Consider the following 15408-nt stretch of genomic DNA (forward strand, 5'->3'; position numbering starts at 1 on the left):
ATTGTTGCTGTTGTTATTGATGTTATCATTGTTGGGTAGGACAGAGAGAAATGGAGAGAGGAGAGGAAGACAGAGAGGGGTAGAGAAAGACAGACACCTGCAGACCTGCTTCACCACCTGTGAAGCGACTCCCCTGCAGGTGGGGATCCTTAGGCCGGTCCTTGAGCTTTGCTCCACGTGCGCTTAACCACTGCACTACCTCCCAACTCACTTTTTAAAAAAGTTTTTTTATATTTATTTATTTTCCCGTTTGTTGCCCTTGTTTTTTTAAAATTGTTGTTGTACTTATTATTGTTGTTGTTATTGATGTCGTCATTAGATAGAACAGAGAAAAATGGAGAGAGGAGGGGAAGACAGAGAGAGGAGAGAAAGATAAGACACCTGCAGATCTGCTTCACTCCTGGTGAAGTGACTCCCCTGCAGGTGGGGAGCCGGGGGCTTGAACCAGGATCCTTATGCCAGTCCTTGCGCTTTGTGCCACCTGCGCTTAACCCACTGTGCTACCGCCTGACTCCCTATCTTTTTTTTTTTTTTTAATATTTGCTGTTATTGATGTCATTGTTTCTGGATAGGACAGAGAGAAATGGAGAGAGGAGGGGAAGACAGAGAGGGGGAGTGAAAGACAGACACCTGCAGACCTGCTTCACCGCCTGTGAAGTGACTCCTCTGTAGGTGGGGAGCCAGCCGGGGCTCGAACTGGGATCCTTACACCGGTCCTTGCGCTTCAAGCCACACGCACTTAACCCTCTGCTCTACCGCCAGACTCCTGCTTCCTCTGTTTCTATCCAAAACAAATAAGTACATAAATAGAAAGGAAAAAGAAATAAAGTCTGATGTTCTACCAGTTGATTTCCTCAGATGCAAAATAAGTATCTTGTCTTAGAAATGTGTTTACTATGAGAGAGCCCCCAGAGCTCTTGGCATAAGGTAGTGGAAAGTGTCCTCTCGGGAACCTTGGTCATGCAAGTTGTGTACTCTAATGGGCTGGCCTCCCTGGCCTACTTACTTTACCTATTTAGGGTCCTTTACTTTCTTAGAACTAGTTACACATTTTTAAAACCATCCATCCTTTTTGTGAATTCTGAAAAAAGAAAATGGATCCTGTTTTTTTTCCCTCACAGCCTCATCTGTTGTTTCCTCGTTTTTTTTTTTTTATTATTTATTTTCCCTTTTGTTGCCCTTGTTGTTTTGTTATAGTTATTATTATTTTTGTTGTTGATGTTGTTGTTGCTGGATAGGACAGAGAGAAATGGAGAGAGGAGGGGAAGACAGAGAGGAGGAGAGAAAGATAGACACCTGCAGACCTGCTTCACCGCCTGTGAAGCGACTCCCTTGCAGGTGGGGTGTTTCCTCATTTCTAATGGAATCCTGCTCAGCCGTTAAGAATGATGAAGTCACCTTCTTCACCTCATCTTGGGTAGAGCTTGAAGGAATCATATTAAGCGAGATAAGCCAAAAAGATAAGTATACATACAGAATAATCTCATAGGCAGAATTTAAAGCGTGCTAACAGGAAGAGGAAACACAAAGTAAAACTGGGACTGGGTTTCAGGTATTGCACCAAAGTTAAGAACTCAGGGGGAAGAGAACATTGGGGTCCTTATGTACGGTGGTAGAAAAGGATCTAAGCTGGGGGCAAGAGTGTTTTTGCAGACACCTGTCGTGGGGAGATGAGAAATTTTACCCTGTATCAATAACTGTACTGTAAAATGTTAATCCCCACTAAAATGACAGAGAAAAAAGAGGGCTTGGGGCTGATGCATCCAGCTAAGTGCACATAGTACCATGTGCAAGGTCCTGGGTTTGAGACCTCACTCCCCATCTGCAGAGGGGACACTTCACAGTGGTGAAGCAGTGATGCAGGTGTCTCTCTCTTCCTATCCATCTCCACCTTTTCTCTCAATTTCTGTTCCTATAAAAAAATGTGAGGAGTCAGATGGTAGTGCAGCGGGTTAAGTGCATGTGGGACAAAGTACAAGGACCAATGTTAAGAATCCCAATTGGAGCCCCTGGCTCCCCAACTGCAGGGGAGTCTCTTCACAAGCAGTGAAGCAGGTCTGCAGTTGTCTTTCTCTCCCCCTTCTCTGTTTCCCCCCTCTCAATTTCTCTCTGTCCTACCCAACAACGACGACATCAATAACAACAACAACAACAACAAAACGAGGGCAACAAAAGGGAATAAATAAATATTTTTAAAAATGGGGAAGGGAGGGAATGGCCACTGGGAGCAATGGATTCATGTGTAGGCACCGAGCCCCAGTGATTATAATGTTGGTGGCAGTTAAAACGGCTGCCGGGTGGTGGATTTATGGATTTGTAGTACAGGCATTGGCAAACGCTAGAAGAAGAAAAAGTACAGGTATTGAACCCCAGAGATAACCCTGGTGGCAAAAAAGGAAAAAAAAAAAAGAAAAAAATGGAAGCGAAATCTGTCATCTATGGCTTTCCTAAAGCTTTTTCACTTCTTTGGGATGCAATGTGTACAAATCAGCCTTTGCTGCCATGCTTTCCACACTGCCTGGCTCCCTGACATCTAGGACACTGGTGGGCAAGCCATTCCCAGGAGGGCCTCACAACCCACCCCAGCACTGCCCTTGCAGGTGCTGACATCAGTCTGCAAATCCTGGTGTATGTGACATACAAGTTCAGTGACAGCAGTCCTGGGGCCACCTCACCAACAGAGATCACACTTTAGAGATGTTCATCGGCATCAAGACAATGTGCGTCTCAGCTCTTTCCTAAAGCACCTTCCTATTGAAGCACCAGTGTGGGAGCCCTGTTTCCACACACAACATGACTCCATGCCTCAAACACAGACCTGAAAGACTTCCAGACCCCCCACCCCCATCATGGGTAGGAGCAGACCAAAACTGGAATTCCAATAACAGATTCCATTTGGGCAGCTTCCGGCAAAACTGTGTGAGGTAGCTAGTCACTCCCCTTCTTCCTTTGCTGTTCTGGCCTTCTTCCTTATTAACAAGATTCCTGCATTTTAGCTGGGCAGGTGGACGATGGAAATAAAGCCTATCTATGATTGAACATCAGAAAGCATTCTACCAGTGAGACGAAAGCAGAAATACATGACTCTGGGGTGCTGCTCTTCAAGGAAGGTGACCTGCTGTTGTTCTTCAACCCTTTCTTTCTCTTTTCTTCTGACTGGAATACAGATGTGATGGTGGGAGCTTGAACAGCCATTTTTGGACTCTGAGGTGAGACACTGAATGCAGTAGAGTGGTAATTTTAGAAAGAGGGTAGGTACCTGAAACTGATTCTGGGTGGTCTATCTCTATACTCTGTGAAAGAAAGAGATATTCCTTTTTAAAAATCTTGCTCAATTATTAACATTCTGGGTTTTCTGTAATGTCCAGGAAAATGTTTCATGTTTCTGGGAGACCCACTTTAACATGCTAGAGGAATAAAAGCAGAGAACAGCAGCTTGGCTCCAGGAAAAGGAGTCACACAACCTATGAAGCAAGTCTCTCCTCTCTCTCTTCCATCGGGAGGCCGCCAAGTTCCTGCTAACCAGCCCCACAAGCTCACAGCAACTTCATCAACACTGTAACCATCACCTACATCAAGCAGTTAAAAAGCTCAGCCTGGCACTTGGGGCTACAAATTCTCAAGTTTGTTTAAACCAGGTATCTCAATTCAGCTGTGCCTCTTTGCCTCATTTGGCAAGTTTCCCAGAAACAAAGATACACTTGCTCTGGATCTTGGTGCAAGATCCACAGAGGTAAAGGGGAGGCAACCCACCTCCCCCAGGAGGCTTTTTTTCTCCCCTTTTGTTGCCTTTGTTGTTTTATCATTGTTGTGGTTATTATTATTGTTGTTGTTGATGTCATTGTTGTTGGATAGGTCAGAGAGAAATCAAGAGAGGAGGGGAAGACAGAGAGGGGGAGAGAAAGATCTCCTTCACTGCCTTTGAAGCGACTCCCCTGCAGGTGGGGAGCTGGGGGTTCGAACTGGGACCCTTACATCGATCCTTGGGCTTTGCGCCCTGTGTACTTAACCTGCTGCGCTACTACCCAACCCCCCAAGCAGCTTTCCTACTGTGCATTTTTACTTACAGAGAACCTTCTACTCTCAGCCCTGTCAAGAGAGGTAGGTGAAGGGGTATGGCTGTTGCATATAACATGGTCTCCCAGATAGTTCAGAATAGAAAGCAGCCAGACTCTGTTGGAACCCTGGGCAAGAGAAAAATCTTTTTTTTTATTATTAAATTTTTTAAAACTTATTTTTTATTTTATTTATTTATTCCCTTTTGTTGCCCTTGTTTTATTGTTGTTGTTGTTATTGGTGTTGTTGTTGGATAGGACAGAGAGAAATGGAGAGAGGAAGGGAAGACAGAGAGGGGGAGAGTAAGATCTGCAGATCTGCTTCACCGCCTGTGAAGCTACTCCCCTGCAGGTGGGGAGCTGGGATCTAGAACCGGGATCCTTAAGCCGGTCCTTGCACTTCGCACCACCTGTGCGTAACCCGCTGTGCTACAGCCCGACTCCCAAGAGAAATTCTTATCTGGGGTTCTATGGCTCATCTGTGAGCTAGCAGCCATTTTAGCGTTATGAGGAAGGGCCTGCCTCAACCAAACCAGCACAGAAGGGACCTAATAGGTATGGCAGAGACAGAGCCTGCTTTCCCTGAGTGATCCCATGCACATCAGTAGTTCCCATTCATTGTGTAAGTTTGGTTTCTTTCACTTATTTTTATATTTATTTATTTATTTATTTATTTATTTATTTCCTCCAATCACTGGGGCTTGGTGCCAGATCTACAAATCCACCACTCCTGGCGGTCATTTTATTCCCCCCCCCCATCATTTTATTCAATAGAACAGAGAGAAATTGAGAGAGATGGGGAGATAGAGAGAGATGGGGGGCTGGGTGTGGTGCACCTGGATAAGTGCAGTGCACATGTTACAATGCACAAGGACCCAGGTTTAACCCCCTGGTCCCCACCTGCAGGGGGAAAGCTTCATGAGTGGTGAAGCAGTGCTGCAGGTGTCCCTCTGTCTCTCTCCCTCTCCCCCCTATATATATATATCTGCCTTCCTGGCTGTCTTTATTTTATTGAAAATTAAGACAATTAAAAATACTTTAAAAGAAGAGAGGGAAAGATGGGTGGACAGTAGATAGCATAATGGTTATGCGAAAAGACTCTCATGCCTGAGGTTTCAAAGTCCCAGGTTCAATCCCCTACACCACCATAAGCCAGAGCTGAGCAGCACTCTGGTACAAAAAAAAGAAAGGAAAAAAGAAGAAAGAGAGAAAGAGAGACACCTGCAGACCTGTTTCACCACTTGTGAAGCATATCCACTGCAAGTGGGGAGCAGGGCTGGAACCCAGTTCCTTGTGCGGGTCCTGACTATGTGTGCTTAGCTGAATGTACCACCATCTAGCCCCCTGGTTTCTGTCATTTATACCCAAGATTTATCTTAATGCTTAAGGTCTTTCTATGTTGTACAGTCTGGTGGGGCTGAGGGAGGCCCAGCTCTCCACTTGCTCCTGTGGTGATCAGAGCATTCTTAGGCTTGGAGGCAGGACTCCCCACCACACCCAAATGGCAACACCAAGGTCCACTCAAGTAGTTCTTTCTTGCCAAAATTAATCCAAAACTGGGAAGGTAAAAAGCACTCTCTCAGGACATCTTGGAACACAGTCCTTTGGGATGACCACCTGACTTCAAGGCCCTTCAGTACCAACCCCTGCCCATGACCCCCCTTTCATGTGGCTGAATTCTCAGCAAAGCTGTGGAATTGGTGAGGTCTTTGAGAGTAGCAGGCTCAGAGCCCGAACTCCACAAAGGAAGAAAAGGCTTGTGCCAGGGTTCCTGGTGGGACAGGACAGAGTCTTCCAGGCAAACTTGAAGGAAGCCAATCAAATTCACTGCACTCTCCCAGGTCCCAAGGAAATGGCTCTTCTCCAGAGCACTCATGTGGACACTGGTGTGAAGGCACTGTCAAGTCCCATCAGTCCAGCAGGAAGCAGGTTCTGGATCACAGATAATGATCCCCAGGGCCTCAATCCTTAGACTTGGCCACAGAGCCCCTAATCTGGAGAAATGACATCCAGAAACACATCCTCTGTCCCCCTCAAGAAAACTGGGGCTCCTTCCTTTCTCACTGCCTAGGTTATACCCTCAGACACACAGCAGCAGCCCTGTCAGGCTCCCCTTTCCACACCAGAGAAAATGAAAATTCATGTGGGCTTTGCAAAACAAACAAGCCAGAAGTAAACAAACTCTAAGACTTTGTGAGAACTATGGTGGTTATCATTGGGAGGGTGGGGGGTCACAGAATTTTAGTGGTTGCAGTGGAAATATAAACTTACAAGGTTGTAAACCACTATTAATCACACATTTAAAAATTACTTAAAAATTCACACGGGTTCTCAGTGGAATTTTTTACAGAACTTAGGGTGCAAGTTCATTCTGGCTGGTACAGACATGAGTTCCAAGGCCCTGAAGAGGAAGAAAAGGGGAGTCGGGCAATGAGGGTTTTCCTGTCCTAACAGTGTTGGGCAGGACCTCCAGTCTATGTGTCTTGCTCAGTGATGGTCTCTATTTTCCACAAGTGTCACACAAGTAATCTCTCTCTCTCTCTCTCTCTCTCTCCTCCCTTTCTCTCTCTCTCTATCCTCCCTCTCTCTTTACTGCCACTAGGGTTATGGCTAGGGATCAGTGTCAGCACTACTGAATTACTGGTGGCCATTTCTTCCTTTTTTACCATCTATGTTATTTGATATGTATATAATGTTATTTGATAACTCTGGAGGAAAAATAAAATAAATAAATAACCCCCTAGTTCCAGAGTCAGAAGTTAGTTGCACGGGGCCAAAATCATGGTCTGCAAGACTTCTTTGTCTGAGGTTTCTGGGGAAAGAGTCCACTGCTTTGACAGCCCGATTCTTTGACTTCAGTCCCCTTTCCCCACCTTCAAGGCCAGCAGTGTGAAGCAACGAAAGCCTCCTACCACAAGTGTCACATCACTTTCTTCTGTGGCCTGTGGTCACATCTGTCTCTCTCTCAAAGGATACATGTGGTTGCATTTAAGGTCCACATGGACACTCCAGGATAACTTCTCATGTCAAGAGTCCTAACTTAATCCCATCTGCAAAGTCCCCATTGCCACTTAAGATAATACTCACAGGTTCTAGGGATTCAGATTTGAGTATCTCTGGAAGTCCATTTTCCACCGCACCTTCTCCCCCTGTTATTTATTCCCTTTGCCCACAGGGCTCTCCTTCCCTAGACTTAAGGAAAGCCCACCTCACTTCTGCTCATCATCAATGAATTCCCTCCCATACTGGACTCATTGCCTCTTCAGGACCCACACAGGATTGGATCCATCAGAACCCCAGTATTTAGCATGCTCCCCTGTGCCTTTGTTAATTTCTCATGGTCAAAACAGAACTCGAAGTTCATGAAATACTCATTCAAGGAGACAAACTAGAAGAGTTGAAGAGTAAAATGGAGAAAGCAAAAAATAACACAATCTTATCAAGACCAGAGGAAATCACTGGGAACATTTTCACAGATACCCTTACCGTCTTTATTTCAGTGCTAATCTACATCCAGAAAATGAATTCTATTTTGTAAACAGAAAACACTGGAGGCTGGGCAGTGGGGGTACCTGGTCATATGTTACCCTGAGCACTGCAGTTCAGGCCCTCAGCTTCCACCTGCAAGGGGGGACAAGTAGTGAGGCAGCACTGCAGCTCCCCACTCCCCCCACCCCACCTGTCTCGGTGGAGCATAGCTGTCAGGAGCAGTGGCTTCATTAAGCAGAGATCCAGGCCCAGCAATAAACCTGGTGGTGGTAGTGGTGGTGGGGGGACGTTACAAAACCAGAAAACACTGTTTTGAACCATCTTTTGAACGCTGAAACTAGGTATCCAGGTTCAAATTCCCCAGCCAGCTATTCCCATCTGTGTGATCTTTGGCAAGTTATTCAATCCTCCGAGGCCTCAGTTTCTTTGTGTATAAGCTGGGGGCAGTAACAGCACCTACCTCATAGGGCAGTTCTGGGATGAACCAATGTATAGAAAGTGCTTGGACTGTGCCTGGCACATGGCAAATGCCATGCAAGTGTGAGCTGTCATCACCGCCATTATTACACTTCTATGGGAGACATCTGTTCGGGTAGAGAAATACCCTTTGGTGGCAAAATTTGCAGCTGTCTGGGGTTCCCTGGTATGTACGCACTTCCACTTATTAACCCTCTCTGCTATGGAGCACTTAGGTTGTTTCAGCGTTTCTCTTTTCCTTCTATAAATAAAGACAAGACAAACATCCCTGAACAGTCACCTCTGTACATGTTTTTTTAAAAATAGATCTTATTTATTTTATTTTTGAGAGAGATGTAAAGAGACAGACAGAGAGAGAGAGAGAGAAACACCAGAGCACTGCTCAGTTCTGGCTTATGTTGGTGCGGGGGATTGAACCTGGAAGCTTCAGGCATGAGAGTATGTTTATATAACCATTATGCCATCTCCCCACCCCTCTGTACACGTTTTTATTTGCTCCTAAAAATGCAGCTGGTGGGGGGCTGGACGTTAGCGCAGTGGGTTAAGCACACATGGCACAAATTGCTTCACAGGCGGTGAAGCAGTTCTGCAGGTGTCTATCTTTCTCCCTCTCTGTCTTGCCCTTCTCTCTCGATTTCTCTCTATCCTGTCCAGCAACAACAATAGCAATGAGAACAATAACAATAAATACAACAACAAGGGTAACAAAATTGGGGGAGTGGGAATGGCCACCAGGAGCAATGGATTCATAGTGCAGGCACTGAGCCCCAGCAATAACCCTGGAGGCAAAAAAAAAATTCTTTAGGGAATTTGTATGAGGTTAGCCTCCTGTGATCAGTGGGACATTGTGGCCATCTCCTGAGTCCCACCCTCAAGAGCAGCCCTGGACACTCATCCCTCTTCTCCTCCTAGCAATCTCTTGCCACATCTCAGCACCCCAGTGAAGCAGTGAAGCTTGCTGAGATAGGTGCACTGGGCATGAGACCTTAGGGTTCTACCTTCAGCCTCCTGGGGTAAATCTATGCTACAGCCCCCCACACACACCTAATCACACACATGCATGATGTGAGTCCACATACCAGACAGTTGTTAAACACCATTCACATGCTGTATGTGACACTGAATGTGTTACGTAGTTCACACACTAAAACAACACCAAAATTCCAAACAGAACTGGTCAGAGTTTCACTTAATTTTTTTATTATCTATTTATGGATAGAAATAGCCAAAAATTGAGAGGGAAGGGGTGATAGGGAGAGAGACGGAGAGACACCTGCAGCACTGCTTCATCACTCGTGAAGCTTTCCCCCTACAGGTGGGGACTCAAACCTGGGTCCTTATGTACTATAATGTGTGCACTTAACCAGGTGCACTACCACCCAGACCCGCAAAGTCTCACTTTTTAATCACACATCAAAGTACCTTAAAAAAGAAATCTCCTGGTCTGGGAGGTGGCGCAGTGGATAAAGCACTGGATTCTCAACCATGAGGTCCTGAGTTCAATCCCCGGCAGCACACGTACCAGAGTGATGTCTGGTTCTTTCTCTCCTCCTATCTTTCTCATGAATAAATAAATAAATTCTTTAAAAAAAAAAGACTCTAGGGAGTTGGGCTGTAGCGCAGCGGGTTAAGCGCAGGTGGCGCAAAGCACAAGGACCGGCGGCATAAGGATCCCGGTTCGAACCCCGGCTCCCCACCTGCAGGGGAGTCGCTTCACAGGCGGTGAAGCAGGTCTGCAGGTGTCTTTCTCTCCTCCTCTCTGTCTTCCCCTCCTCTCTCCATTTCTCTCTGTCCTATCCAACAACGACAACAACAATAATAACTACAACAATAAAACAACAAGGGCAACAAAAGGGAATAAATAAATAAAATAAATATTTAAAAAAAAGACTCTAACATCCAGTTCAATACCACAGTTGCCCAAGGGATGATTTCAGAGCCCTACACCTGCAATTTTAGACTTCTGATTCCAGAATGTCCTGGAAACTCACTGCTTGAGTACAAATGCACAAGAACCATCACCTTCCACTTGCAAACAGATTAACAACCCAATTTCACATATCACACTAAGACAGTTAAAATCGACCCAGCTGTGGGAACACCAAGAGTCTGCCTTTTGAGGACTGTAGCCAGCCTACATGTGGCATGACCATGTGCTGGGCTCCTTTTCAAAGTGATGACAAAATAATTGCTATTCCCATTTCATTGGCAAGGACTGCTCAGAGAAGTTAAGAATCTGCTGAGGGTTAGGAAGGGAGTGGATCTTGAAAGTCACATCCTCTGGTCCCCGAACTCCTCTCCCCTCCCCCTAAACTGTGCAAGACTGCGACGGAGTCTGGAAAATGCTAACTACCACAAGCACCGGCTACTGTGAGCTCTTTTGAAAGTCCCTTCCAGCCCCTTCTCTCAGGAACAGGAAGCCTTGTTCAGACTGGGTCTGACAACTCAGACCACCTTTCAGTCCTGTCTGTGAGGGGTGCCTGGCTTCTCCACCCAGTGTCAGAGCTGTGGTAGTCACACAGGCAGGACGCAGTTGTCATGCCCCACCTTGTCCCATGTGACAGAACCTGAGGCCAAAGCAGGAGTCCCCAGAGATGCAGGTCAGAGGGAACTGGACTGAAGAGCCTAGAGACAAAAATGGAGGAAGGGCATGGGGCAGTGGGAGACCCCAGGACACTGAGGAGGCAGCTCAGGGACAATAGCTCTTTGCTAGTCACCTGCCAAATGCTGTGCTCTGCTTTAGTTTACTTTTTTGCCACAAGGTTATCACTGAGGGTTGGTGCCTGCAGTGACTCTATCACTCCCAGTAGCCATTCTCCACCCCCTTCTTTTTACGACAAAGAGAAAGACAACTAGAGTGGGAGAGAGAGAGAGAGAGAGAGAGAGAGACCTACAGCATTGCTACACCACTTGTGATGCTTCCTTCCTGCATGTGGAGGCCAGGGGCTTGAACCTGGGACTTGGCAATCATGGAAATGTGTGTGCTCTAGTGGGTGTGTCGAGGCCCCCAAGCTCAACGTTTGGCACACTCTCACACCGAACTGCCAGAGAACTAGACAGGTACCAGGATGATTCCACTTTGAGGGCGAGGAAAGCAAAGAGTAGGGCAGCTAGGAGATCAGCTAAAAACTAAACAGTAAAAGGACAGGGAGGCCAGGAGGTCATTGGGCTCAGCACACAGGGTTAAAGCCCATTTCTCGGGCTGGTAAGATAGCTCACCTGGATAGTGCACCTGCTTTGTCATTCACATGGCCTAGAGTTTGGCCCAGCTTGCACTTCACTGGAGAAAGTTTGAGTGCTTTGGTATCTCTTCTGTTGCCACCCCACCCCCTGATAAAGTCAGCCTGTGGCTGTGGAAATAACGCAGCTAGTAGAGCACAGGACTTGCCTGCCTGCGCTTCCTCATTTAATCCCTGGCACCACCTGTACCAAAATGGTGCTCTGGCTTCTCTCTATCTCTTTCCCTTTCTTCCTCTCTCCATGTCTCATGTGAAATTCTCATATGTGGGAGTTGGGCAGTAGCACAACTGGTTAAGCGCACATGGCGCGAAGCACAAGGACCAGTGTAAGGATCCTGGTTTGAGCCCCTGGCTCCCCACCTGCAGGGGAGTCGCTTCACAAGTGGTGAAGCAAGTCTGCAGGTATCTATCTTTCTCTCCCCCTCCCTGTCTTCCCCTCCTCTCTCCATTTCTCTCTGTCCTATCCAACAACAATGACATCAATAATAACAATAATAAAAAATAACCACAACAACGATAAAAAAATAACAACAAGGGCAACAAAAAAAGAGGGGAAATTGCCTCCAGGAGCAGTGGATTCGTGGTGCAGACACCGAGCCCCAGCAATAACCCTGGAGGCCAAAAACAAACAAACAAAAACGTAAAAAACAAAACAAACAAAAAAAGCAAACACATGGTCACAGAGAGTGGTAGATTTATCAGAGTTCCAACAGTAAACCCAGTGTCAATAATACATAATAAATAATTAATTAATTGACTTAAAATAAGTTAAATAAAAACTCCAGCTCCACCTCTGCTCAGCTGTATGATGTGAGGAAGCAACTGAGCTCACTGGTGAAATGGGGATGATAACTAGATAGAGGAATGTGAAAACTGTGAAGAACTAAGAAAGTGTGTTTCAAAAAAAGGGTCAGTGAAATGGAGGTTGTTGAAAATGCCTGACCCTGAGCTTCAGTGGGAGGGTTGTGTGAGCCTGACCGGATATGAGTGCTGGCTCGATGCCATCATGAGCCACCTGCTCGTTACCCACAGGAGAGATGGTTCAAATTCTCAGATGTGGTGAGCAGGGATCCATCGAGGTGGGGCGGGGGCAGAGCTAACTCCCTATAGAGGCCAAGCCAGGGCAGGTGGGGTTCTCTACTACAGGAGCATCCAGCCACGACCAAGGCACCAGAGGGGGATGAAGATGGCAGGGTGCCACCAGGCTGGGCCAGGTGTGTTACTGTGTCAAGCTCCACCTCTAAGGCAAGATAGCTGAAATTAAAGAGGTTAAGCAACATGTCTGAAATCATATAGCTGGGTCAGCAGAGGGGCAAGGATTTGAACCCAGATCTGTTCTAGATGAGGGTGGGAGGAAGCTGGAGAGGTAAGAGGCAGCTGAAAGGAAGCAATGCCACCCAGGGCAATGGGGGAACCTATAAATGTTACAGTGATAGAAAGAGGTCCTGCTCCAGCCTGGCTAGGGAATATTCCAGAGAGAGGCAAGACTTTAGAATGAGGTCCTCTAAGCCAGAAGATGGGGCCATGTGCATCAGGAGTCCAAACCCTGGACCTCCGCTGCAGTGTGTGTGTGTGTGTACTTGCACACACACACACACACACACACACACACACACACACACATCCCTGCTCCAGGCCTTTTTGGGGATTGAAGAGGGGGGAGGATCCAAGCATTCAATCCTCTATGTAGGGGGTTCTATAAAACTTCCCATGCAACAAAGGAGAGGATTAAGAGTTCAGCAGCCTATGCAGGGCCTTTGAAATCAAGTGGGAGGGCCTGCCTCAAGTGAATAGTACTTGGGAAAGTGAGCTTTCCTAGGGCTCAGAGCTCAGACAGAGCTCCTGACCAGAATTCCCAGTGCTCCAGTATTGCCCTACTCTTCCTTCTCCACAAGTCAGGAGGCAGTAGCTGCTGTTGACCTGACCATAGTAGACTGGCCCACCCCCATTTCCAGGTCCTAAGCCCCCACAATCCTGCCCATCCCTCCCAGTTCAAGACACTCTGACATCTCAGGGCCTGTGTACCTGTCAGTCCCTCCATCCTTTGCCTGGAAGGCCATCACTCCCCCCACCCCCCACATTAATAGCATTTCCCTCTTTCAGGGTTTAATTCAAACGCTGCCACATGCTCCAACCTTTCTGCTCCCCCACATCCCCATTCCCACTCCGACTTCAACCTGTTTCCTTAGTGCACTCCACACACAGCCACCCTTCCCCGTCTTGTAAAGGGGGCTCCTGGCCACTGTTCTCTTGCACCAGAAGCTGAAGCCCTCCAAGACCAAGACGGGGTCCAAACCCTCCCTGGTGACAGTGGGCTTGTGCTGGAATCCGAGTACCCATCCAGAATATTAGGGTTGAGCACCTCCTTGTGCCAGGCTTGGGGGGTGGGGGTGGGGGGTGGGGAGATGTGCTGCATTTTCCTTCCTCCAGCTGGGTCTCTCCTCGACCTCTGCCCAGGGACAAGGCCACAAACCACTGTGCTGGTGCCCTTCCTCCCTCCTCCTCCTCCTGCCCGTTGGCTGTTTCCTGCCGCCTGCTCTGGACGGCAGTATCCTTCTCCAATCACTTGACAACAGCAGGCCCCTGCCAGTGAGACTCCTGTGTGTGTGGGGGGGGGGGGGTGAGGGGGGAGGAGTTGCCCTTCTTCCAGACAGGCCACGCGACCGAGGGCCCCCAGTCCTCTGGGTCCGGTCTGGCTTTCCACCACCTGTCCTTACTCCCAGCAAGAAACTTCTGGTCTGGAGAGGGAGACGTGCCCAGGGGTTACCCCAGGATCAGGGGATGAAGAAGCAGCGGGGCAGGCGAGCTATCGGAACCCCCCCCCCCCCCGCCCCCTTGGGTCTCCTTTGGGGAGGGCGGGGGACGAGCGACAGCAGGAAAGGGAGGACTCTGAGCTGCTCCTGTGGACCAGACTTGAGGTCGGCTAGTCAGGGACTGGGTTGGGGGTGGAGGACCCCTCGAGGGACCCCGCAGTCCTCACGCACCGCAGCCCAGTCGCCTGCACTGGGCGAAGAGCCCCGCGGGGCGCGACCCCAAGTCTGCCCCGGGGCTGGCGGCGCACCCGGGCTCCTCCTTCCCGCTGGAAGCCGAGACACTCGTACCCCGGCCGGCGCCTCCGAGGGCGCGCGGTACCTGTCAGCAGCTCAAGCTTGTGTCCCAGCAGCTTCATCGCGGCGGCGGGAGCGGGAGCGGGAGCTGGAGCCGGTTGCGGGGAGCCGGAGCCGGTTGCGGGGAGCCGGAGCCGGTTGCGGGGAGCCGGGCGAAGGCGCCGCAGAGCCGGGAACAGGAGCAGAAGGAGCAGCCCAGCTCGGAGCTCTCTCGCCGCCCCCCACGCCGCGCTCCCCCCTCCAAAACGGTTTTAAAAAAATCCACCAATTGCACAGCCGCGCACCCCTAAAAGGCGACCGGCGCCACCTGATCGGGGCGCACTCGGGGAGGCGGAGGGGGCGCGGGGCGGCTTGCAGACGCTCGGGCGGGAGGGGCCCCGCACGCCGCCCCGATAAAGAAGCGGGGCTGGCCTGTGCTGTCGGGGGTCCCAGCTAAGGCGAGGAGGGAGAGCGCCGGACAGGCTGGGAGGGAGGGAGTGCCGCCCCCGCAGAGGCAGACGGTGGCCAGGGTGGGAAGGTGCGCGGGGTGGTGCTGGGGCGGGGGGCGCCGGGGCTGGGCGACTGCCGCAGGGAACGGATAAGGGGGGGACTGGCCCGGGGGCGCGGCCGACTCACCCAGGGCACCCGGAGCGAGGCTGAGCGCAGGCGGGGAACCCCGCGCCGCGGCAGACTCAGGTGTTAGATGCAGCCCTCGCCTGGGAGCGGCTGGGAGGCAGCACAGGGGTGGTGTGGGGGGGGGGGGGAGAAGGGGGTAGGGCCTCGGGGCCGCACAGGCCAGAGGCCTCGGGGCGCTCAGCTGCGGCCTGCAGCCTGAGCGGGTGCGGGGTGGGGGTGCAGCGCGAAGACAGACCCGGGCGGCCCGCGCTCACCTCCTGCAGGAGCCGCAGGAAGCGTCCTCGCAGCACCAGGCTCTCCGGAGAAGAGGGGGCAACACTCGGCCTTCGTTCCGACTTCCCCAGAGAGCCGCAGCTCGGCGGGAACGGCACGCCCTAGCCCCACCCCCAGTGCCCGGCTGCCTCCCGGGGGCCTCTTGGGCAGTCA

General features: G+C 49.7%; 1 protein-coding gene across 1 annotated transcript in view; it reads right to left on the reverse strand.

The window, feature by feature from the left end:
- Positions 1-14473, reverse strand: part of NDRG4 (NDRG family member 4) — a 58072-nt gene extending 43599 nt beyond the window's left edge. Inside the window, exon 1 of the mRNA XM_060185437.1 lies at positions 14393-14473. Coding sequence (XP_060041420.1) covers positions 14393-14429 — 37 coding nt within the window. The 5' untranslated portion in view covers positions 14430-14473. The remainder of the gene's footprint in view (positions 1-14392) is intronic.
- Positions 14474-15408: the final 935 nt, after the last annotated feature.

The sequence above is a fragment of the Erinaceus europaeus genome, chromosome 2, assembly GCF_950295315.1.
Source record: "Erinaceus europaeus chromosome 2, mEriEur2.1, whole genome shotgun sequence".
NCBI classification, from domain to species: Eukaryota; Metazoa; Chordata; class Mammalia; order Eulipotyphla; family Erinaceidae; genus Erinaceus; species Erinaceus europaeus.